At 40.7% G+C, this 25,014-nt stretch overlaps 1 protein-coding gene and 1 long non-coding RNA gene across 2 annotated transcripts; both read right to left on the reverse strand.

The window, feature by feature from the left end:
- Positions 1–8,154: 8,154 nt before the first annotated feature.
- On the reverse strand, positions 8,155–8,817 carry LOC124656198 (zinc finger protein 36-like). The gene has a single exon (XM_047194985.1). The coding sequence runs from the start codon at positions 8,815–8,817 to the stop codon at positions 8,155–8,157; it is 663 nt and encodes a 220-aa protein (XP_047050941.1).
- A 6,035-nt stretch (positions 8,818–14,852) lies between these two features.
- LOC124653569 lies at positions 14,853–17,464 on the reverse strand. Its single transcript, XR_006987968.1, has 4 exons — positions 17,386–17,464; positions 16,171–16,926; positions 15,708–16,046; positions 14,853–15,181 (listed from the first exon to the last, which is right to left on the reverse strand). It is a non-coding gene; the product is annotated as an uncharacterized LOC124653569 (long non-coding RNA).
- Between the last annotated feature and the right edge of the window lie 7,550 nt (positions 17,465–25,014).

Consider the following 25,014-nt stretch of genomic DNA (forward strand, 5'->3'; position numbering starts at 1 on the left):
AACAGTGTCAAGTAGGTTTCTATTGGGTTAGTATTTTTCTTTCATCAAATGTGTGCACACAGAGCCTGGTTTCTGCATTATTCGCCAAGAGACCATCCCTCCCATGATCTTTAAATTAGTCAAGGAGTCCCAGACCGCCTAGTGCACTTTTCTTTTTGTTCTGTCTTTTCCCAACCTGATCTTTTTTTATCATCTTCATATAATCTTTATGGAACTTAATAAGAATTTTGAACATGCCAATGACACACCGTTGTGAGAACTTGTGCTATAGATTTTATCAAGACTTCTTTGTCAGCCATTGACATAAACTTTTCCATCCATGTAGTCGTTTTTGAACATTTCCTTGATAAGTTGGAATCTGGTCGATTTCATCCTTCCTTACGTAGTGGGCAAACCTTGGTATTTTTCCTCAAATGAGCTATGATCCACTTCAATAATAACTTCGAAATTATATTTAGTTTCTTGATGGAAAGATTCTCTTATAAGGATACAACATTTTGTTGGGTTTATAAGTTGTCCCAGTATGATTAAAAAATCTAATGCCTACTTAGACAACACCATATTGTGAGGATCTCGCTTCATAGAACAGTAGCTTGTCATCGGTGAAGATTAGATGGAAACACTAGGGGCTCACCAACAAATCGATTGATCAAAGAGCTCTTGAAGGCGGAGTGCTCTTTATATTACTCTTTATAATTCTTCCGCGAAAAAAAATAAAAAGATAGGTGGATGGAAAATTTTATGTCAATGGCTGCTAAAGAAGTCTTGATAAAATCTATCACAGAGGTGTGTCATTGGGATCTTCAAAAAGAAAGCTATAGGGGGATGAAAGCCATTGACACCTGGAGCGCCCCTGTCTAATTCCATGTAAGGTTAGCCTTTTTAAGCGTATCATTTATCCTTACATTATAGTGAACAGAGGCAACACATTCCAAGAATATTTTGTCGAAACAAAACTTCATGACTGATACGTTGCAAATGTATCTATAATTTTTGATGCTCCATGATTGTTTTACGCCAATTGCTATATGTTATGTTTACACTTCATGGCATTTTTATGCATTTTATGGAACTAACATATTAACAAGATGTCATAGTGCCAGTTCCCTGTTTTCTGCTGTTTTGTATTTCAGAAAAGTTGTACAGGAAATATTCATGAAATTAGACGAAACAAAAGCCAAACCTCGTAGTTTTACCGACACGAAGACGGAGTCCAGAGCAGAGACGGAGGAGGGCACCAGGGAAGGCACACCATGCCTGGGCGCGGCCTCCCCCTGGCCACGCGTAGGGGTGGTGTGGAGCCTCCTGGCGCCCACCGGCCTCGCCCTTCCGCCTATATATTGGCTTTGACGCAAAAACCCTAAATACCATAGTCATATCCCCCGAAAAGTTCCGCAGCTCCGCCACCATCGAAGACAAGTTTCGGGGGTCAGGAGTTCCTGTTCTGGCACCTTGCCGGGACAGGGATTGACCCCCGGAGCCATCTCCATCGACTCCACCACCTCCAGTTTGAATCCATGATGTTTTGTGAGTAGTCCCCCCATGGACTACGGGTTCTTGGTTGTAGCTAGTTGGTACTCTCTCTCCCATTTACTTCAATACAATGATCTCATGAGTTGCCTTACATGATTGAGATCCATATGATGTAATTGGTGTTGTTTTTGTTGGGATCCGATAAATTGTGGAATTGTGATCAGATTACTATTTTTTATTTAAGATCTTGCATGCTCTTCGATACTTGTGGTTACCCTGATCAAGTAGTTCCATGTATCTCCAAGAGGGAGTATTTATGCTCGATAGTGGGTTCATGCCTCTAGTAATCGGAGAGAGTGACAATAACTCCTAAGGTTGTAGATGTGATGTTGCTACTAGGAAGAAAACAAAAATGCTTTATCCAAGGATAATTGTATTATTTACTTTACACACTTTACTTAATGCAATAATCTGTTGTTTGCAACTTAATTCTGAAAGGGGTGCGGATGCTAACCTGAAGGTGGATTATTAGTCATAGATGCAGTTTGATTACGGTCTATGAATCATGTTGTAATGCCCAATTAAATACTACAGTAAACTTTATCTTATCATAGTATGCATTATCATGCCCTCACAATTATCAATTGCCCAACTGTAATTTATTCACCCAACACATGTTATTTGTTTGGAGAGTTACCACTAGTGTAGATAGCTAGGAACCCCGGCCCTTCTATCATCATCATTACTCTACAGTCAACTACGCACTGGAATATTTTCTGGCGCCATTGCCTCTGTGTTACAGCTACTGTTGCTGTGTTACTATTACTATTGCTCTCATATTACTGCTGCTTTCACATCACCCCTGTTACTAGTGCTTTTCCATGTGCAGCTGTATTGACAACTCCGCGGTTAAGGCTTATAAGTATTCTTTGTCTCCCTTGTGTTGAATCATAAATTTGGGTTTTACTTCCCTCGAAGACTGTTGCAATCCCCTATACTTGAGGGTCATCAATGACGATCTTTTCCTCGGTGAAGTGTGATGGTTCCCCTTTTGTTCTATTGGTTCTTCAATGACTCCCCGTCGTCTGAATAAGGTGTCTTGGTGTACATTTCCTTCAAATGACCATTTGAAGAGTTTCCAAATCTTCCGCATCATCTCCAAATTTCACATCCTCCATTTTTATTGTCTTTATGTTGTTCTTATTTGCTCTCCAGGATGCTTTCCAATGAAAGTATTGTCTGTTATGGCCTCCATGATTAAGCCAAATTTTACTAAATCTTTTTCTCCACGTTATTTTCTCCCTAATTTATATTAAGCTATCACAAGGTGTATTTTGTTAAAACCTTAAACTCGTGAACTGGATTTAATGTGTTCTTATTCGCTAGCTAATTTTGCTTGTGAATTTGGGAACGCCGCGTGGTGAAATCTTAGACCAGTCACTGATCTTGCGAAAAGATGAGCTAAAATGGACATCTGAATCCGAGTCGGATTTTTTCTACATAGTCACAATCTTAGTAATATTTATTTGGTAAGAAGTGGAGACATATATAGCAACCTAACTGCAGTAAATTATCACAATACATGTACCGACTTGCTAAAAAATATGATATGTCTTGATCTTCAAGAGAAGACTGACAGTTCAGTTAAGACTTTTCTGACATAGACACTAGACTTCTAGACCTACGATCGAACTAGGAAAATCTATTGATCTCACCGTTCTAACTATGGGAGGGCTTGTTTTGACGCCATGTCACCAATCTGTGGGATAACATATCGCATTCATCTAAAGCAGTAGCCAGCAGAATGGGGATAACCGATTGATCTAGATGCATGTATAGTTCTCTCAGTTTTGAAGCTCTCTTCCCTCCAAAGCTAGTCCATAAATAAAATCCATGGCGAAAACCGCGGGCAACAGCGCTTATCGTGTCTTTATATTACTCTTTATGGGTCTTCCGCAACAAAAAGAAAGAGGCAGGGGACAGGGTCCCCTGTCTAATTCCACATAAGGTCTCAATCCTTTTGTCGGCTTATCATTTATCCTTACTAGTGAACATAAGCAACACATCCCATGATCAATTCCAAGAAAAATTTGAGGAAACAAAACTTTATGATGATCTTTCGAAGGTATTGCCAGTCCACTCTATCGTACGACTTTTGAGAGATCAATCATGTAGGCGCAAGAGCTTCCATATGCTTTCTTCTTTTTTTGTATAGCATGTAAACACTCAAAAGAGATCGGAGCGTTATCCGTTATTATTCTTTCAGGGATGAAAGCGCTTTGTGTTTCTTATATCAGATTGCCTAGATGTAGTCTCAATACGTTCAGATTCACTTTGCAACAACTCCGTAGACAATGTTGTAGAGCGTAATTGGTCTATAATCCTTAATAACTTCTAGGTTATCGTTCTTTTGGATTAGGACGATGATAGTTTTATTTATCTCACAAACGTACTTCCTTCCCTGAAAAAATCTCTGATAGCAACTACGACTTCTTACTTAAGGAGCCCACAATTTCTTTGGAAAAAGCGGGCAAGGAATCAATCGGTGCCTATAGATTATAAGGGCTTTATTATGAAGCGGGCATTGTCGATCTCTTCCTCGGTGAAGTTTTGCGTGAGTTCATCGTTAGTGTGCTGGTTCAACTTTTGTTCTATTGGTTCTTCAATGAGCTCCCGTGTCACTAAGGTGTCTTTGTTGTACATTTCCTTAAAATGACCATGTTCCACAGTTTCCAAATCTTTTGCTTCATCTCCAAAGTTCATATCCTCCATTTTGATTTACTTTTTCTTGTTCTTTTTCACTCTTCGGTATGCTTTCCTATGGAAGAATTGTATGTTCTAGTCTCCATGATTAAGCCATTTTTCTAGATATTTGTCTCCACGTTATTTTCTCCCTAATTTAATTATATTAAGCTATGATAAGGTGCAGTGTTTTATTTTTTGAAAACCTTAAAATCGTGAACTAGATTTGTTGTGTTCATATGTTAATTGTTCTTGCGAGTTTTGGCATGCCACGTTGGTGAAAATCCGAGATCGTCACTGATCTTGCGGAAAGATGAGCTCAAATATACATCCGAATCCGAGTCGGATTTGTTCTACATAGTCACTATCTTAGTAACCTTTATTTGGAAATAAGTGGATACATATATAACAACCTAACCGCAGTAAAATATCACAATACATGTACTGAATTTCTACAAAATATGACATGTTTTAGATCTTCAAGAAAAGACTGAAAGTTCAGATAAGACTTCTTACATAGACACTAGAGTTCTAGACCTACAATCAAACTACGTACATGAAGTATTATTTATGTGTTCTATATGATATGTTAAAATAACACTTGGAAATGACACTTTTTTCCAGATGTCAAACAATATAAAGTTTGAACTAGTTTATAAAGAAACCATCAATGATTATAATACTAGTACATAGATATAAAAGGAAGAAATATTTAATAATGTATCTAATAAGATTGATTTCACACTATAGAAGTTGATAATTTTTAAAGTTTGGGTCAAACTTAATGATTTGACTTTTGACAAATAAACTATTCCCCTTCTTTTACGGAATGGAGCGAGTAGAAATTATGAGTCTTGTTTGATTTCCTACTGTAAAATTTTATACAATGCTATTTCTTTTAATATATATCCCCCACACAAAAGCAAGGAGGAGGCCATGTAAGGCATAATGTGCTCCTTTGATGTCGAAATTTCTCCCCTATATTTTAAAGAAGAAATTATAGCATGTAACACATTTCATAAGAGATGAAAGCCTCCAACAAATTTTGTTCTTATGTATCAAACAACTCGTGGTTTCTAAAGAAACTATGGGCTCAAAGGTTTGACATGGGACCACATATGCCAAGTGTCTGACACATCAACCACGTGGCATGAATTTGCGTGACTCTTTCGTCACATGAAATAGGAAGAAAAGACACATGCATGCTTATATTAATGAAGAAAATATATGGAAATCACGGTGCAGTTAATGAGTGTAGCGGAGCCATGCATCGAATTATAATATGTTATATCTTTTTATCATCCATTATTTACACTTATTTGGAAAGGATCCACCTATTAATTTTCTTAGTGCCATGGGATTCTAAGAAATCGAGTATTCAACCGAGCTAATTATATTTTCATATTCCAACAAAAAAACGTTATATCTTAATGCAACTCAACAAGTCCCTTTTGTTAAGGAACCTTGTTAGATGATGATGTTCCTATAATTCATGAAGAGAGAGTTGATCCAGTAAGAACCTTGCAAAACCCGATTAATTAAGGGAAACATGACAAATCCGTAACAAATATCTCCTTGATCATGTAAAATTGCTTGCATCAAGAAAATGGTAATTAAACTGCACTAATTTTTTCTTTATCAGCTCACGTCAAATCAAAATGTAAAACAAACATGAAAATGGCTAAAAGAGATCAAAGCGTTTAAGAAACATCTTCGCTGGCCAAATAAGGCACAAGAGCTTGCATATGCTTTCTTGTTTTTATGTATAGCATAATGGGATCAAAACGCTATCCGTTATTATTTTTCCAAGGATGAAAGCGCCTTATGTTTCTTATAGCAGGCCGTCTAGATGTGGTCTCAATATGTTCATATGCACTTTGCAACAACTCCGTAGACAATATTGTAGAGCGAAATTGGTCTATAATCCTTAAGAGTTTCTAGGTTGTTGTTCTTTTGGATTAGGATGACGATTGTTTTATTTATCTCACAAGCATACTTCAGTCCCTGAAAAAACATCTGATAGCAACTATGACTTCTTATTTAAGGAGCCCGTAATTTCTTTGGAAAAAATGGGCAAGGAACCCATCGGTCCCTAGAGATTATAAGGGCCCTATTCTCAAGAGGGCATTGTTCATATCTTCCTCGGCGAAGTCTTGCGTGTTCATCATTAATGACTTGGTTCACCTTTTGTTCTATTGGTTCTCCAAAGAGTTCCTGTGTCACTAAGGTGTTTTTTTTGTACATTTCCTTAAAATGACCATTTGCCAATGCATCATCTCCAAAATTCACATCCTCCTTTTTAATTTTCTTTATCTTGTTATTTTTCACTCTTCATGATGCTTTCCTATGGAAGTATTGTTTGTTCTATTTCCATGATTAAGCCATTTTTTCAATATCTGTCCCCACGTAATTTTCTCCCTAATTTTCATTACGCTATGACAAGGTGTACTGTTTTATTTTTCAAAAACCTTAAACTTGTCAACTAGATTTGTTGTGTTCATATGCGGTAGGTAATTGTGCTTGTGAATTTTGGCACGCCACATGGTGAAATACTATATCAGTCATTGATGTTGCGGAAATGTGAGCTAAAATGGACATCCGAATCCGAGTCGGATTTCTTCTACAAAGTCACTATCTTAGTAACCTTTATTTGGCAAGGAGTGGAGACTTATATAGCAACCTAACCGCAGTAAATTATCACAATACATGTACTGACTTGCTAGAAAAATACGATATGTTTTCTAGAAAAACTTTACATGATTTGACTTTTGACAATAAAAATATACCCCTTCTTTTATGGAAGGGAGCAGATAGAAATTATGAGTCTTGTTTGATTTCCTGATATTTTATACAATGCTATTTCTTTTGATATATATTCCCCACACAAAAGCAAGGAGAAGGCCATGCATGCATAAGGTGTTCCTTTGATGTCGAAATTTCTCACATACATTTTTAAGCAGAAAATATAGCATGTAACACATTTTATAAGAGACGAGAGCCTCCAACATATTTTGTTCTTATGTATCAAACGACTCGTGGTTTCTGTAGAAACTATGGGCTCAAAGGTTTGACATGGGACCACATATGCCAAGTGTCTGACACATCCCTTTCGTCAGATGAAATGGAAGAAAAAGAAACATACAAGCTTATATTAATGAAGAAAATATATGAAAATCATGGTGCAGTTAATGAGTGTATCGGAGCCATCCGTCGAATTATAATATGGTATATCTTTTTATCATCCATTATTTACTCTCTTTTTTGGAAAGGATCGACCTATTAATTTTCTAAGTGTCGTGTGATTCTAAGGAATCTAGTATGCGACCGAGCAAATTATATATTCATATCTAAGCAAAAAAAAGTTGTATCTTAATGCAACTCAACAAGTCCCCTTTGTTATGGAACCTCGTTAGATGCAGTGTTCCTACAATTCATGAAGAGAGAGTTGATCCAGTAAGAACCTTGCAAAATCTGATTAATTAAGGGAAACATGGCAAATCCACAACAAATATCTCCTTGGTCATGTAAAATTGCTTGCATCTAGCGAAATGGTAATTAAACTGCATCAAACAAACACACATGCCTACACACACGTTTGCTGTAAGATTTGGGTTAAGATCGATTGGAAAGGAAATATAGTACTTGGCTCCCGCATCGATTTGTCCATAACGCATGCAGCAGCTCCGGCCACCACCATATATAGCAGCAGCTTATTGCAGTCTTTATTTATCTATGGACCGATCGATCCGAGCTAATTACAGTACCCCAAGTCTCCAAAAGCTAGCTAAAGCTGGGAATACAAAGTCAAAGAGAGAGAAACACATGAAAAAAAAGAACAAGCTACATAACAAACAGGAGCATACGCAAGCATAGCTCCATCATCAACCGAGCCCTAACCATCTAGCTAGCTGCTCCATGGATCGATCGATCCCTTGCATCCTACTCCATCTCTTCCTCCTGCGCCACCTCCGGCACCACCTCCGGCGCCACCTCCGGCGCCACCTCCTGCGCCACCTCCTGCACCACCTCCTGCGCCACCTCCTGCGCCACCTCCGGCGCTGGTTCGTTGAGATCATAGTCAAACACGACGGGCCTTGGAGCTTCCGTGGCGGCAGCGGCCTCAGCGAGCTCCTGCTTGGCCAGCCACGAGCAACCTCTCTTGCCACTGTGGCTGGCCCGATGTCCGCCGAGCGCCTGCCGGGTCTCAAACGGCGCCCTGCACCGGTCGCAGACATACCTGTAGCGCTGCCCGTCGCCCGCAAGTTCGCGGGCCGGCGGCGGCCGTGGCGGTTCCATGCCGCGCCAGGGGCGTTCTGAGTGGGAGCGCATGTGGCCGTGGACGGCCTTCTTGCTGCAGAAGGTTCGCTGGCAGACGGGGCAGTGGAAGGGGAACCCCCACGGCTCATCTCCGGCTGCAGCTGGCCTCTTGCTGCCCCGAGCGATTGAGGGAACGACGGCGTCAAGCTCATGCACGGACTTCATGGCCCAAGGGTACCTGTTGGGATCGTCGCCTCCGCCGGAGCCTCCCGTGAGGAAGTAGTGGACCTGGTAGCTGGTGCCGGGCATGACGAACACCTGAGACGACGCCGATCCGGTCAGCATCTTGTTGTGGGGGGCTGCTGTTTCTGTCTCTGTGTTCACGACAATCGGACACACTCTGCTGAGTGACACACCACGCCGAGCTGCAAACTATATATAGTGGCTTGGTGAGTGACAGTCATACGTATGATGGGTGTACGTGTAGTACATGCGGGGAGGGTAGTAGGTGGGGCTGTGCTTAGAGATATGTCTATTAATGTTGGCATATCTTCTAGTTCTAATGTGGTTTATATTTATGTTTACTTTAGTTACTCCTTGCATATCACAAAAACAAGTGACGTTTTGTACATGTTCTCCGTCAAGCTTTTAAAACATTGATTGCAAATGTTATTTAATTATTCAGATTGAAAACCGTATGTACATATTTATCCAAAAAGTATTTCTGAATTCTTACAATATTCTTGGCTTTTATAGTGGTCAAAGTTACATCATGAATGTCGTGTCAAATGTCTAAAACATCACTTATTTGTGATACGAAGATTTCCTTATGGCGTAGTAAATTTTAGGGGATTATGTTGTTTACGAAGTACTACAACGTGTCACTTAAAGTAGCGGTGGTTGCACCAAGAGTAATGAAGGGACAACATCAATGATGATTACAAATTTACGATTTTAAAAAATTAGTTTGAAGGTTAATTACTTAGATACTTTAATTACCACTACTAAGCTTGTGGAGTACCAAAATTGTACTGGGTGCGTGGGAATACCGCCCCCCCCCTTTTGGCCTAATGAAGCTTCGCTGCTAGATGTGATGTGGACAAGCCTTTTGTGCTTCCAGTTGATCACTAAGAACGGCGGTATATCACATGAAGCTTCCTATCCATAAAAGGATGACATAGCTTCGCCAAGAAGGTTACGTACCCCGTCATGACCATTGATAGGTAAAATGAGTGTCGGGGATACATATTTGATGAAGGCGGTGGTGGGACTACTAGGGATCACGGACATCGAGGCCACCGGGTAGGACTTCGAAGACTACTCCGCATACGTCTTTGGCGGGACCTGCATTGACCTATGTGGGCCACTCTGTGACACTAGTGGGGGAACCATCGAGGATGACATCAGTTTCTAGATTTTCATGAATTATTGGGCTCCAACTAGCATGACGGCAGCAATGTCCGTATGCAACACAATGTGAGCGCCAAGGAGGGGCCGACACGAAAAACAAAGAAATCTTGAACCTCGGTCACCTATGTAAGCTACTCTTTGTGCTATTGATTCCTTAAGATTACCTAAGAATATATATGGTGGTCAACATGACATAACTGATTGTCCCTAAAGATTTTTCAATTTCCTAAACCCGAAGGTGCTCTCGCCATCCTTGTACTGTACGGTGAAGGATCCACTAATTATCCTAACCCTAAGCTTACATGCCCGAAGAACGTTTCCAATCATTTATACTAAATCTTATTACTTCTTAAAACTAATTGTCACTAAATTGTAAATATGTTTCATTGAATTTTGTTATCTTATTTTGTTCTCTTGTTCGCTACCGTAGTAATTAATGCTCCTCAATGTTGCCACGAGATGTGAACTTCCAAAATCGCTTTTGAGTTATACAATAGACGTTGTAAAATCCCAAAGTTTAAACTTCCAAAGTAGTCACACTCGAAAAATTACAAATGTCCATAAAACCATAAAATTTATATTTATATTTTAGTGAATATATAACTTTAATGTTAAATCTCAAAGTTTATTATTCATAGTTCAAAATTCACAGTTCAGACATATATCATAAAAAATATAAATCATATAGTGGAACTGAATAACAACTTATGTCATTTGAATATATTATAGTGTGTTTACTATTTTTCTTGTTTAGTGTGTGCATATCTCAATAGAGGCTTTTATTACGCACCAGTTTCCAATATATGTATCTAAAGGTTCACAAATATGGATATGTTGTCTATATTTAATTAAGAGAGAGCTCTAACATGTATGAAGTTCATTTCTTTCAATTAGGTGTATGAGGTTAATGTGTGTTTTGTCTTCAACTTTCCTCATCGTTGCCTAACCAAACGATGCAGAGATGATGTTGTGTCCTTCTATCTCTTCTGACTGGTCGTGGAGGCGAGGGGAGGAGACGATGCGCGGGGTTCCTGTAGATGGGAGGTGGAGGTCTTTCGAGTCTGCGTCCTCGGCATCAATTTCCAAGCGACGGTGTGGTTCGGTTGCCGACGCTGCTAGTCCAGGGGAGCTTGGGCTCTTCTTGGTGGTCCTTGGCAGGAACCTCGTCGACTGCATCGAGATTTCACTCGGACAGGAAGAGGATGTGGTGCTCTGCCGGCTTCAGAGCTGGATTTTGAGCCTACATCAACTGCAACATCTCTCGCAGGCTAGAGTTAGCCGTTTTATGATCTCCAAGGCTGGGTATGGAACTTCTGTCCTCTCTCACAATATGCAGATCATCAAGCATGATGCCCAAAATGAATTGGAATCAATGACCTTGATGCAAATCGCTCATGCTGCTATACATATAATTGAGCAAGACGTGCCTTTAATGTCTATAAGCACATGGTTATTTTGGCATGACGATAAGCATGGTGACGATGATGTCCCCGTTGTTCGGGTTGATCCCTCGGTAGTGGATGACAACACTCCCGCTGCGGTTCCTTAGATTCAACGGCGGGGACTCCTAAGATTGAGCTCGGTGAAGGACATTCAGTATCTACAACTCATTCCTCCCCTACCTCAGGTGCAGACGCTAGATAGACCGTCAGGACAGCCACCCGCGGTACATCAACTGGTATGGAGCATAGAGGCCCATGAAGATTGCATTTGCGGCACTTTCGGATCTGAGTTGTCAACGGATGGGCGATCGTCGTGTGGTTCCTTTTGTAGTCTTCGGTGTCGGCACGATGTGTTATCGTCTTCTCTATTTGGGTTGTGCTTTCAAGTTTGGTTGTATCTTACTCTGTTCTCAAGAGCAATGATGTATTATGATCGTTAATCTTAATATATCTGTTATGTTCAACAAAAAAAACTCAAAATGGAGAAAGATGACACAAAATTTATTGCCCCATCTCCTTCCGCTTTTGCGCGTGGCCATGACAAGGGAGGCGACGATTAGAGTCCCACCTCAGGAACCATATGTCATGTAGTATCTACTTGGTATGAACCTTACATGTTTTACCCATAAATATTTGCAACCAATACATGCACAAATATTTGATCAATTAAGATATAAAATCAGCATTAGCTCTTGTAAAAATAAGCAAAGATACCAGCCGCACTCTATTTAATCGGGTATATAGAGTGTCCTGAAAAATAAGATACATAAAAAACATCAATCTTGTAAAAACAAGCATGGACACCAGACACACTCTATTTAATGGAGCATATAAATTATATGAAAAATTAGAGATGTGTTAGGCAGTCCAAAGTACCACTAAAAATCATAGACAATTTTGGGAAAAATCTATAAGATGAAATTAATAATGTTAAATTTAATCCATGGTATAAAAATATTAAACCAGCTATGATTATTGCATTAATGTGGATTTATTCCAGACAAATGTGAACTAGGAATACATGACTTGGTGATTATTCAAGGCGATCTAGGGCTTCGGTCCATCCTCCCCACCGTTGGCTCTACTTCCGCGATGACGTCCCTCTAACCCTCTCTCTCCCCCTCCCCATCCCTCTCTCTCTCTCTCTCTCTCTCTCTCTCTCTCTCTCTCTCTCTACCTCTCCCTCTCCCTCTCCCTCCCCCTCCCCCTCCCCCTCCCCCTCCCCCTCCCTCTCCCTCTCCCTCTCTCTCTCTCTCTCTCTATCTATCTATCTATCTATCTATCTCCCTCTCCCCCTCACCCTCCCCTCTCTATGCCCCTCTCTCCCCGCTCTCTCTCCCTCTCCCTCTCTCTCTATCTCTCTCCCTCTCCCCCTCTCCCTCTACCTCTCCCTCCCTCTCTCTCTCTCCGGTTTGTTAGGTTTCTCTTAATCATGGTATATCCTTGTTGGAAAGCATATTTGGACGGCGAAACGGTGGCTGGCTCTCCTGAATGCCAAGGGCGATCCAATCGTAGGACGATATCTTCAAGTTGGAGAAATATTTCTCCTAGGAAATGAGGTAAAACTCTGTGTTACAATTGAATTTTGTCTTATTTCTCCACAACTGCCACGTACAGAGGATCTAATAAAGGAATGTGAATATAATGTGGCACGTCCAAAAGAGGGTGATTGTGGCGAAGGTTTTGCTACTCCATTGGATTTCATTGGAACTGGTAATGGGGATGCTTCTTCTGCCTAAGATGATGATTTTTCATGGAAATTCTCCCTCTCCTTATGATGGGTTTAGATTTCTCCCAGGAGGAAAACATTCCAAAGATGTCTGACATGATTTTCAAAGGATATTGATCCATCTATTGAGACTTTCCATCTTACAATGGTGGTTTCGTTTGGAAGATCAAACTTTTGTTTGGATGATGATTCGGTTGGCATTCCTCTATGAGCTATCATTGGAGGTTTCTATGGCGAACTGAAAGATTCTACGCTAAGAGATAAGGTTTTCTCCTTCTATGTGTCCATCCAGAATGTCGATTTTAATATTCTTAATTTCAGAAAGTCCGCATTTCCTCAATTCATGTGTCTTTACATCTATGGGGAAGAAGATGTCCTCGTTGTCCGAAGTGGGAGGGGGAGGGGAGGGTAGTAGGTTTCGGTGTAGGTTGTTTACCCATTTGGAAACTACGTCATGTCGTGAAGGTTTGTCTCGTTGGCGCCATCACGCGGTGTTGCAAGGTCGGAGTTGCTCCCCGAAGTGTCGCCATTGTGGTGGCTTTGTACGGGGGTCGGAGCTGGCAAGGCCTTCTTCAATAAGCGCGTTGGAGCTTCTGGTGTTGGAGATCTTGCTAGATTTAGCAATCTTGGTGGTGCAAGGGATGGGAAGGCTCCAAGATGTGAGTTCCTTGGGATGATGGTGTAGTTGATGTGTATGGCGAAGTTCATCAGCGGCAGCATGATCAAGCCGGTGCTATCTTCGGCCGAAAGGAAGTACATGTTGTGCTCTGGTACTTTATGCGCCTAGGCATCTTCGTCCTCCTGGCCAGTGTGCCATCTAAGAGGATCTTCCACGACTTCCGTACATCATCACACACCTACCCCGCCCCAAATGGTAGTCCTCGGCGGTGAGGCGGGTGGCCATTTCTTGAGTCCTTGTAAAACGTGAGGACAATGTTGTAATCTCCTTTTACCTTAGGGCCCTCTTTGTATTTGTAACCCACCGATTTAATGAATGTTGCTACCAGGTCTTTCTGGAGTCTGGACCCTTCCCTGTTCAAAAAGAAGAAGAAAAACTAGAATTTGCGTAGTGGCATAAGGAATATAATGTTGAATGGACTCTGTTCAACCCAACTAAATAAGAGTATACAACTTGATCTGCCAGCAGTGAAAAATACAGTTCCCAAGTCGATTGTCTGTTCGGCTCAAGATTATCGCAATAAGCTATTTTTTGCTGAATCTTTGGGTTATACTGCTTGCAAAGCCGGAAAATAGCTGGTTGCACTCGGGTGCATCCCACCTCTATATCCAACCGACCAAATGACCAATCATGCTGAGATCCCCGCTGCTATTAGTATGTTGTGCAGGTATGTTCATTGAATCACTCGGGTTGCAAAGCCTCACTACAGGAATCCAAATTTTGCAAAAGGGCCTTTCCTCACAGCAAATATTTTGCCAAAATGTGACTTCAAATTATGGCCGGTAAATCAGCGATTTGCCAGGTTGATCTTGTCAGGCACTCGGCAAAAGATTTGGGGAGAGCTGTACCAGAGGTCACAGCAAAATAAAGTGATAAGACATCGCCGGTAAGTTGAGGGCGGTTCTGACAGTCGGACCCCAGATGTCTATACTTTACCATGAGTTTTCCTGAGCACACGACAAACTACCAGGCGCCACATGTCGACAATTTGCCATGACCATCACTTATGCTGTCGGCGAACTGCTGGACCCCAGCTCAGAAACCTTTGCCGCACACAGAAAAGGATATGACCAGAACAAAAAAATATAATCCCTGTTAATTGCCTTTAATCGACCACAAATAAAGAATAACTCATTTGAATACAAGCATCATCATATTTGACAAACTTGTGCCCTTAAATGGTAGTCCGACAACTCATCTAAAAACAACTTGTATATTTGCCTTCAAAAAATGTAATACACTCATCATCTATTAAGAACACAAAACGGGTCTATTTATTCTAAAATAAAAGTTGCAGCTAGGGATGAACATCAAAGTAGAATTCACGCAAGAGGAATCAGAACAGGACTTAGACAATGCCGGAGGTGACTGGAGCAAAAGAAGGTGCCACTTGACGGGCGTACTGCTCCAATAACTTGCATATGTCGGTCCAACCCATCCACTCCACCGCTGCTCAAGAAAGAATCAATAGCAAACAATATAAGTGAACTTTGTAAAATAATAAAATTAGTTAGCTACAAATCCCTGCAGATAGGCTTCCCTGCCACTAGTTCTTGATTCCACACCAGATACAAGTGTTAAAGGCAGCTAGTATCAGCTCCTAATCAAGATATGGGTGCACAAAACTCATGTCAATATTTTTCAGAAAAATGATCAGCAGTTTATCACATTTGTACATGAAATTAATAAGATTTCTGATGGCAAATCAACTTATCACATTTGCACATGAACATCCAAATACTTTCATGTATATTATCTGTATGTTTTAAAATGCTGATTGCATGCATCGTAAAATCGCATCCAAAAGAGAACATATAGAGTACCAGCTAGCCTCTTCATGCAGCCATCACATACATTTTACTTATGTTGTTCTACTCAGTCAAATAGAAGGGTGGCTCAGGTTTACTCAGGCAGAAAGAGGATCAAGTAAAAGGAACTCGTTCATTGATGTAAAGACCAGTTATCTGGTACTTACATGAGTGCCATCATGGCCACTCAGTGTTGAATCATTCACACCGAAAGTCATAGATATTGTGGGAGGGTTCCAACTCAACTGCTGGTAGAGCAGTCAAAACCTACAAATAACATTCACATGTAAAAACTAAGAAATTGCTGACAATTGAAAAGGAAAAAGTGTTCAGCTTCAGCAACAAGTAGCAAAGCATAGAGTTATTAGTTATCCCTTCCTCCAGAATTGGCACAATGTGTCCGATAGCTGGACCAGACAATCTAGCCATTGAAATTACATCTCCAGCTCCAGCAGCTTCTATTACTGTAATGCTTGTGCCTTTCTTTTTTCCATGAGCTTGACAACCTAAATTTATTTTGGAATATACGAAGGGCACTGAGGCTTGTAACAAATCCAATAGCTAACAAATACTGAATGATAAAGAATGGGTTTGGCACCAAAGAGAACTGTGCAATAAGTTCGGTCAGACCTTTCCATCCTCAATGTTCTGAATCCCTTTATCTGTGTTGCGCAGACCATGAACTTTGTCGCCTACATGGATAACTCCGGAGGTTAGACACCCAGTGAGTATTCTTCCTAGGTAAAAATCATGCTCCATCATGGAAACCTGTAGAAAAGCATGAATAAATCTGCTTTAGAGTGACTATTACAAAACCTATATGTCATGGCAGCAAATAGTACACGTGAGCAACCGCGAATGAGCTATGAGAATACCCTTGCTAATTTGCATATGATCCATAACAAGATATATGTTATTTACTAACTAGAATTTACAGAGTTAATTAGCATATGATCTGCAACAAGATATATGTTATTTACTAACTAGAATTGACAGAGATCAATATCATTTAAATCATCATAGACTCCAAACAGATATTAACATGTGCAACCTTGACCATAAATTAACATGAGAGAGACTAAACCAGATATTAAGAGCATGGCATATCTACCAAGTAACGAAGAGAATAGGAGAGACCAAAGACTTATCTATAACAGAGATTGCAGAGCGCTGCGGTTGCAGCATGGTAAACTAACGCCGTGCGGTACATGGCCAGGGTTGATGCGCTCCAGCACAGGTAAGCATGGTCAGGCCAAGCAGCAGCGGCTCGTCGATGATGGACTCAGGAGCCTCGACGCAAATGGGGCTCATAACTTCTTAATATTAGCAAGTTTGTGTACATGAGAACATGCATTGCTCATTGACTTCCCCCAATAGTTGTACTACCTGAAATTACACGATATCAACATTAATAGCAGATCAAAAACTCTGTATGCACAACGAATATCTAGAGCATCTACAAATTTTGAACTATGTAAATCCCAACAGATGGGAAATGAAGCACGCATTTGGAGGTAGCATATTCAGCCACTCACCATTCCACCAGAAATGAGAGCAGTGCCGACTATATATACATGAAGTGCTTTATCTACTGATTAATTTATAGTGCACATCGACAAAGTGCTACTCTCATGTCATGTTATACAATCACAATGCAAAAGCATGTTCAGACCTACTGCATTGCTATAAAAGTGAAAAGACAAGGATCTCTCAGAAGTAACTTGCAGTATCGGTTACTAAAATGGAGATCTAAACTTGTTTTCACTACCTAGAAATTACTATGTATTGATGATCTGAAGGATGTACAACATTCAGATGCAGGAGGAGATCGAAGAGGGAGATCACCGGGAGTAGCGTGTTGGAGAGGTGGCCGGCAGCGACAGGTCGGAGTGCACGCTGGCGGAGGAGCTGGGGGACGTGGACGCCAGCAGCAGCAGCTCGGGGCGGTGGTCGCCGGCAGCAGCAGCAGCTCGGGGTAGACGACCGGCAGGTCTTCCCCCGTGCCTCCCCGCCGCCAATATTGCGCCACGGAAAGCTCCTCCCGAGGACGATCGGCCAGAGATGGGGAAGGAAGAGGACGACCGGCCGGGGCCGGAAGCAGACACGCGGCGGCGCTGCTTGTCTAGGGCTCGTCGGGTGGCGGAGAATCGAGGCTTCCATGCCATGCAATAGATAGAGGGGGTGGAGGCGATGTCGGGGCGGTGGTCAGCGGCTAGAGGGATCGCGGAAGGCGGCTGGGATCTACCGGCGACGGCGGCGGGTTCAGGGAGCATGCGAAGAGAATGGTCTGCGTTTTTTTCTTTGATGATTGAGGGGAGGAGGATGGTGGCAGGTCCTGTCCGCCGACCAGGTTGGTGCGGACGGACCACCGCACACCGGCCAGGTAAGTTGGGCCGGCCCAGTTTGTTTTTCTTTTTTCCTTTCTCATTTTTTCTTTCCATTTTTTTTCTCTGTTTTGAATCTGAACACTTTCAAATTTGAACAATTTTCGAATTTGAACGATTTTCAAATTGAATAATTTTTGAATTTGAACAAAATTTCAAAATTTAATGATTTCAGAATTTGAACAAATTTCAAAATTGAACAATTTCCGAATTTGAGCAAATTTCAAAATTGAACGATTTTCGAATTTGAAAAGAAATTGAACGATTTCCGAATTTGAACAAATTTCAAATTGAGATTTTTCGAATTTGCTCAGATTTTTAGTTTGAACAATTTTCGACTTTGAACATTTTTCAAAATTTGTTTTTTCCAAATTTGAACATTTTTCTAACTTGAAATTTTTTTCAAAATTCATTTCTCTGAAATTTAAACAATTTAAAATCTTCATACTTTTAGAAACAAATATTTTTTTTAAAAAAAAATTAATAAACAATTTTTCCAAATTTAACGTTCTAAATTAAATCTTAAAAGAAAAAAAAATAGAAAAAAGAAACACACATAGAAACAGAAAATAAAATGGCCAGCACCTAACTAGGCTGGCCCATACCGCGCGCGGGGGTGTGCGGCGCGCGGTACGCGCCGACCTGGTCGGTGGATAGGAAACACCGAGGATGGTCACGGGAGCTCCTCAACGCCGACCAGTGCGGCGCCAACCCCAGGCCGCACACCCCCGCGCGTGTGCGGTTGGCTACCTAGGCCGCGGCCTAACAGGATCGGCGGTATTTCAGATTTTCTCTTTTTTTGTTTCGTTTCTATTTATTTTGTAAAAAAAACTAATTTTTAATATTTTTTTAAAACCGAACATTTTTTAATTTGAACATTTTTAAAAAGTAACACTTTTTCAAATTTGAACAATTTTCATATTTGAACAATTTCAAAATATGAACACATTTTAATATTTTTAATTTTTTTCTTTTATTTTTAAAAAATCATTTTAAATATGAACATTTTCAAATTTGAACTGTTTTCAAATTTGAATGATTTTCGGATTTGAATGTTTCTCAAAATCAAACGATTTTCAAATTTGAACATTTTTGAATTTAAACAATTTTTAAAATTTAAAAATTTTGAAATCTGAAAAATAAATACAAACAAAAGAGATAACCGAAAAAAATAGAAAAAGGAAACATAAAAGAGAAAAGAAAAAGGAAACAAAAAATAGAGAAAAAAAAGGAAAACAAAAAAGGCTACCTGGGCCAGGCGAGAGGTGTGCGGTGGCTGGTAGCCACCGACCTGGTAGGTGTATAGGTTTTCCCAATGGTCGCATGCTAGTTTCGGGATATCTCGTAAATGGATCGGTCCAATGCTACAACCCGCTCGCACGGGTCTCGATGGGTCAAATCGGAAAAAATTGTGGCCCAACGCGTCGAGCCAAACTTAAAAGGGATCGTCGCGGCTTCCGGCACGACCCATATCGGGATGTGCTTTGCGTGGCCATGGATGGCTTGTGGAGGCATCTCGCGTCCTCCCCTTGTCCTCCCCTGGCTCTCCTGTCGGTATCCCATTTCGCTACCCCTTCATAGGCAATGCCCCCTCCTGTCCTGCCCCACTGCCACCCCTCCATTGCCGATTTGCGAGCGTAGTTGACGGCAGCTGCCAAACGGCTTAACGCCGTCGTCGGAGCAGCAGCAACAGACATCCTCGTCCCCGCCTTCACCGCCGCCGGTAGAGGTGAGATCCTAGCCCCTGTAACCTGACCGCAACATCGGCCGCGACGGACTTGGATTACCCCGCCAGCAGGGTGTTCGATGAAATGGGAGGCCTCGTTCTTGTCAATTAGTTTGTCCCCTTTTTCACGTAGATCATGGTGGACAGTGGCGACCAGTTCTTCTACAAGAACAATCATTGACATGTCCTCCGATGAGGATTCCAACGACGACTTGCTGACAGCGGGCGTGTGATGACCCAGCGTACCACTGCATGGTGTAGTACACAAGTCGTTGACATAACACAAGTGAAACACCGTTCCACTCATATTACATCTCTCAGAGTGGTACAACAGAAACATATGCGAGTCCAAGGTATGTCTATAGAAGTACACACGAACCGTTTACATAAGATCCACACAGCCTCCTACTTTACAGTGAGGTAAAAATTCAAATAAAGCTCCAGAAGAACGACTCGTAGTCTATCTTATTGCTAACTCAAGTTTAAGAGCTACTTGGCTTGATATAGAATTCTAGCTACTTAGGTGCTAGGATTAGGGAAAGGTTCCCTTCTATTCCTAGTCTAGGTTTCCCTTATAGTTGGTGCAGAAGTTAACTCCATTGACTTCTTTGATTGGATTCTTCATCTTGTTGCAGTTGACTCCTTTGTCTTCGAGTTCCACGGTAGTTTCTCCTTCGGTGCATTGCTCTAAGAAGGGGTTCAAACGAGATAGAATGAGTACGAGCGTACTCAGCAAGTTCATATTAGGAAATATGTGTATCATGCACTAGCTACAGCCATAGACCGGAAAGTCATAGGCCAATGCAAGTTTTCATAAACATTTCTTCAAAAGGTTTATTTTATTCTGAAAACTATGCCCGTCGGTCTTCACGGAGTTGACTAGAACTTCGTGGAGTTCCTTTCCTGCCGCGTTCGCAGTTCCTTCCCGGAACGAGGAGTGACGATCACAATTCGATATCCTCTCGCAGAGGTGCGTTACTTTTCCCATAAGAGAACTTATCCTTGATGCCATCTGCCGAGACGCGCTTCTCGTCCACACTTCCTTTGGTGTGGGGCCAGGTGTAAGATCCAAGCCCACACCGCCTTCTCCGCGACCGCAAACCCACCCTTTTGTCCGACCCTACACCTCCAGTAGACTTCCCCGATAATACGGCTTTACTCATGGTGTACTCCGGACAATCCTTCATAGATCGGAAGAGATTAACATCACCAATGGATGGGGATTTAAAAGGATTTCCCAACCTATTGCGGCGATGCCTCCAGCACCCCACCGTCTCTCCGATCCGTTGGCGTGCAGAAGGGAAAAGATACGGCTGGCTTCCCCAGAGCCATTATAGATCTCATGGTCAACGCGGTTTGTACGGCGCTAGAATCACTGGACGGCATTGGTAATTTAATCCTAGGGTGATATAAACCCATGCAATGGAACCTCCACCATATCAACACATACCATGGTTCCATTGCCAACCACATAGTCATATTCATAATTGTAAAATAATATTTGCTTTTCAATGCATGAGTGATAAGTATAGTACTTTGCATATAGTTTGATAAAAATAATCAAATGACATGAGCAAGCGATGAACTTGCCTTTCTTGACTGCAAGGTTATGCAGGCAAAAGCTTCGATACGTGATAACTCCAAATTCTGAAATACCATCATCGTCCGGTAAGGACAATGTTTAAAGAACTGGCAAAGATGCTATAATGCATAGTATGAGATGCAATCGTCCCGAGCGTAAGCTAACCTTGATGATTTAAGATATGTGAGTTGTAAAGATTTCTTTAGGGTTGGTTGCACTTTTAGAATGGTTCTCAAACAAGGTTCTTATTAGGGTTTGGTTATATTAGCATCATAATCAAGTGATATAAGACATTATAACAATCATACACATAAAGAATAGTAGTGGAATAATATGTGAAGAACAGTTGTCAATTTTAAGTTCTACAGGACATGGTTGATGATTACTTATACTATACTTCAAAAGAATAACTTTTGAAGAACATGTAGTTTAAGAAATAATGAGTATTTCAAATAAGAACTAGGGCTTCTATGGTTTGATTGACATTTGTACTTCAAAAGAATAACTTTTGAATAACAGTTAAAATAAGAAGGTTAAAATAAGAATATGAACTACTTTAAATAGGAGCTATAGTGCTATTAGGGTTTACTAATAGGAACTGGTTGGTGCTTAAATAGAAGTGATTCTACATGTAGACAAGTATTAGTAGATTTATTACTATGGTTTCTCCTAAGCATAATATCAAAGGAGGGTTATCAAGGTGTTGCTATGAGTTAGTAGGTTTACTATGACTTCATCATTTGCTTTACCAAATAATCTCTAATAGTTTCTAAGCTAAGTGGTTTATCATTTCCTAAGTAAGGTTTAGTTGAATAGGAATATGTGCTGTGATTTGCTACACAAAGTTGATATTAGGGTTTATCATTATGGTGCTACTAGGGTTTGATGATTGAGGTTGATCTTAATGGTATGGTATAGATGATAGTGGTCAATGGTTCTAATTCAATTAACAAGTTAGGGTTTATACCTAGGTGATACTAGTTAATCATATAGGTTTTAATTAAGAATAGGAACATGAAATGATAATCTCATGTGACTTGGTTTATGCTAATGGATCACAAGCATGCATTCATTGGTTTCTTATCAAGGTTCTATAGGTATAGATGAACCTCACATGATCACATGTGATAAGCAACTAGGGTTTTAGAGTTACTACTAAAGTGTAGTGATCACATGGGTTAAATCCTTAGGGTTTTAGGTTTGCAACTACTATGGATGAACACATGAAATAATGAGATCAATGTCTTACTTAAATTAAACTTAGGGTTTCTAAATTATGGCACAACTCCTAAAATGATAATTTGTAATAGAGTTGTGGTTACTAATTACTTTGAATCAAAATTAGTAATGGTTTGACATTTTATTAATCTTCACAAGATTTGATAATTAGAGTATTCCTATTTTGGTTTAATTAAGAATCGGGGTTTAATAATTGTTATTAGGGTTTAAAATAATCAACTTGTTAACTAAAGATGTTTAAGTAAATAAGTTTTGATTTACCAAAATAATATTGGCTTATAATCTTTTCTTGAGGTTTTACTATTTAAAGAAAATAGTAAATGGTAATTTGCAAGTTAGGGTTTATGAATTACCACTAATAATTAAGTAAATGTAAATATGATAAATAAAATTGATCTTAATATTTTACTTAGTTACTGAATAGTTAAAATTTAATTTTGAGCTTCACTAATTATTGAATTCAAATTGTATTTTAAATAAGTGAAATGGCATAATTAATAAGATTAAAAATAAGTGAATTTTTATTTTGACACACATTTTTGTTTTATATTTTATTTGAATAGAGTTTATTTTTGTGAGCATTTTGATATATTATTTGCATTTTTCTGAGTTGAAATGAAATTTCTATGAATTTGCAAAGTTTCAGACATTTTCTGGAATTTGAAATAAATAGAAATACTAAACATACCGATTCAGTTTTAACTAATGTCATCGACCAGTGGGGCCATTGATCAGGTCGGCTTGCCACGCGGGCAAAGACCAGTCAACGACGCCAGGGAGACCCCACATGCCACGTTGGCATCATCGGCGGTTAAACGCCGGCGGCCAGAACGTGGTGGCGCGGCCGATTCAGGGCTCCCCTGGATGCGCGGTGAAGTGCATCTGAACGAGCACAACAAGGTGAAGCTACCGGTGGTGGTCGTTTCCGCGGGAATCACCGGAGCGTCGCCGGCGATGGGTACCGCGGCGGTGATCTCCGGTGAGATGGCTAACTCGGGCTACCGCTAACCAAATGAGGCAAATAAGAGGTCAATCGATGCGTCCGCTCACCCCGGTGCCGATGGTGTGGTCGGCGGTGTCGATTGGCGAGGGAGACGAGCTCGATTTTGCCAATACCGGCAAGGTGCCGAGAAAGGGAACGGCGAAATTGGATCGATCCCGAGCTCCCCTTGACGCGTCTTTCCTCTCAGATGATCTACGTGAAGAGGCGCTTCTCCTCGGCTATACCACTGAGCTTGGGGTGGCCTACATCTTGCTCTTCGTCCTCGACTCCGGCGGGGTACTGCGGACGATTGTGGTCATCTGGGTAGGTTAGAGAGGGAATGGCGAGGCAGCGAGGCATTAGGGTTTCAGTGCGGAGCTCTGGGCGTATTTATAGGCCATGACGAGGTCTAGTTCGTCACCTCGCCGGCGGCAGTGGCCGGGATGTCTCGATGACAACTGAGGTGGATTGGGCGTGAATCTTGGCGCCAAGAGATAGACTCGGACGTGAGATAGATTGGGCGAGGTTCTGGAGTGACTGACAACGTCCGGGGTTGATCTTATCGTCGGCGAGGACGTGGCGAAGCTTCTCCGCGCGCTGTCGCCACCGGAGAAGAAGACGACGCCCCTTTTCTTCTGTTCGATACCGTTTCGTGGTTTGGGCTGAGTTCGTTCGTGGGCTGGGCCGAGTCTGGGCTGCTGCTGGGCTACGGTGGTCCAGGTAAGCCAGGTGAGCTTTCCCTCCATTTCTTTTTCAAATTTCTGTTTTCTATTTTTTTTATTTTCTATTTGATATTTCTATTTGAATTCAGATTTGATTTCTATTTTGTTTTGTAAGTTCAAAACTATTTTAATATCAATATCATTTCATGATAATACTTACTGCACAATTCTTTTGTTTTAAACAACTATAGAATTTTAATTAAAGTGACACTTAGTGAGGTTTAATTAACAAAGAAATAGGTTTAGCTTTTTATCTCACTTTCTTTTTAATTTAGGAACCAGATCTATTTAAATGGTTTGAAATTTATAGCTGGTGCATAATGAACACATGATTAGGTTGAGCTAGTACTTAATAATATGGATTGTTCACATATAACTCTCCTTATGGCTAGAGTTTAAAATAAATGGCAATGAGAATGGATTGGTTCATGATTTTATGTAAATAATTGTTTCCAAAGGTTTAAGAATATGGTTGGCTTCACTCTGTGTTAAATAATCTTGCTTAGCAATTCTGGCTTGGCTTATTACTTGTGATACATGATACACAAGTTAGGTAACAATATTTTATGTGGGTTGGATCCTATGGGAAATGGTTTAGGGTTTTGCATATGCTTCACTAGTTGAAGTATAAAATAGGCATGAGGTATGGCAGGGTTATAATTATAATCCAAAGTAATACTTGGATTGGTATTTAAATGTGGTCTAGGATTTTAGTAGTGATTACCAAGGTGATACACAACTAGGATTAGAATATAAGCATAAGCTAGGTTATGCTAAATTGGCTAGGGTTACTCCTCTACACAAGGTATGAGGATTGGTTTGGGATTAACTACTAGTGA

This window comes from Lolium rigidum, chromosome 5 (assembly GCF_022539505.1).
Source record: "Lolium rigidum isolate FL_2022 chromosome 5, APGP_CSIRO_Lrig_0.1, whole genome shotgun sequence".
Lineage (NCBI taxonomy): Eukaryota > Viridiplantae > Streptophyta > Magnoliopsida > Poales > Poaceae > Lolium > Lolium rigidum.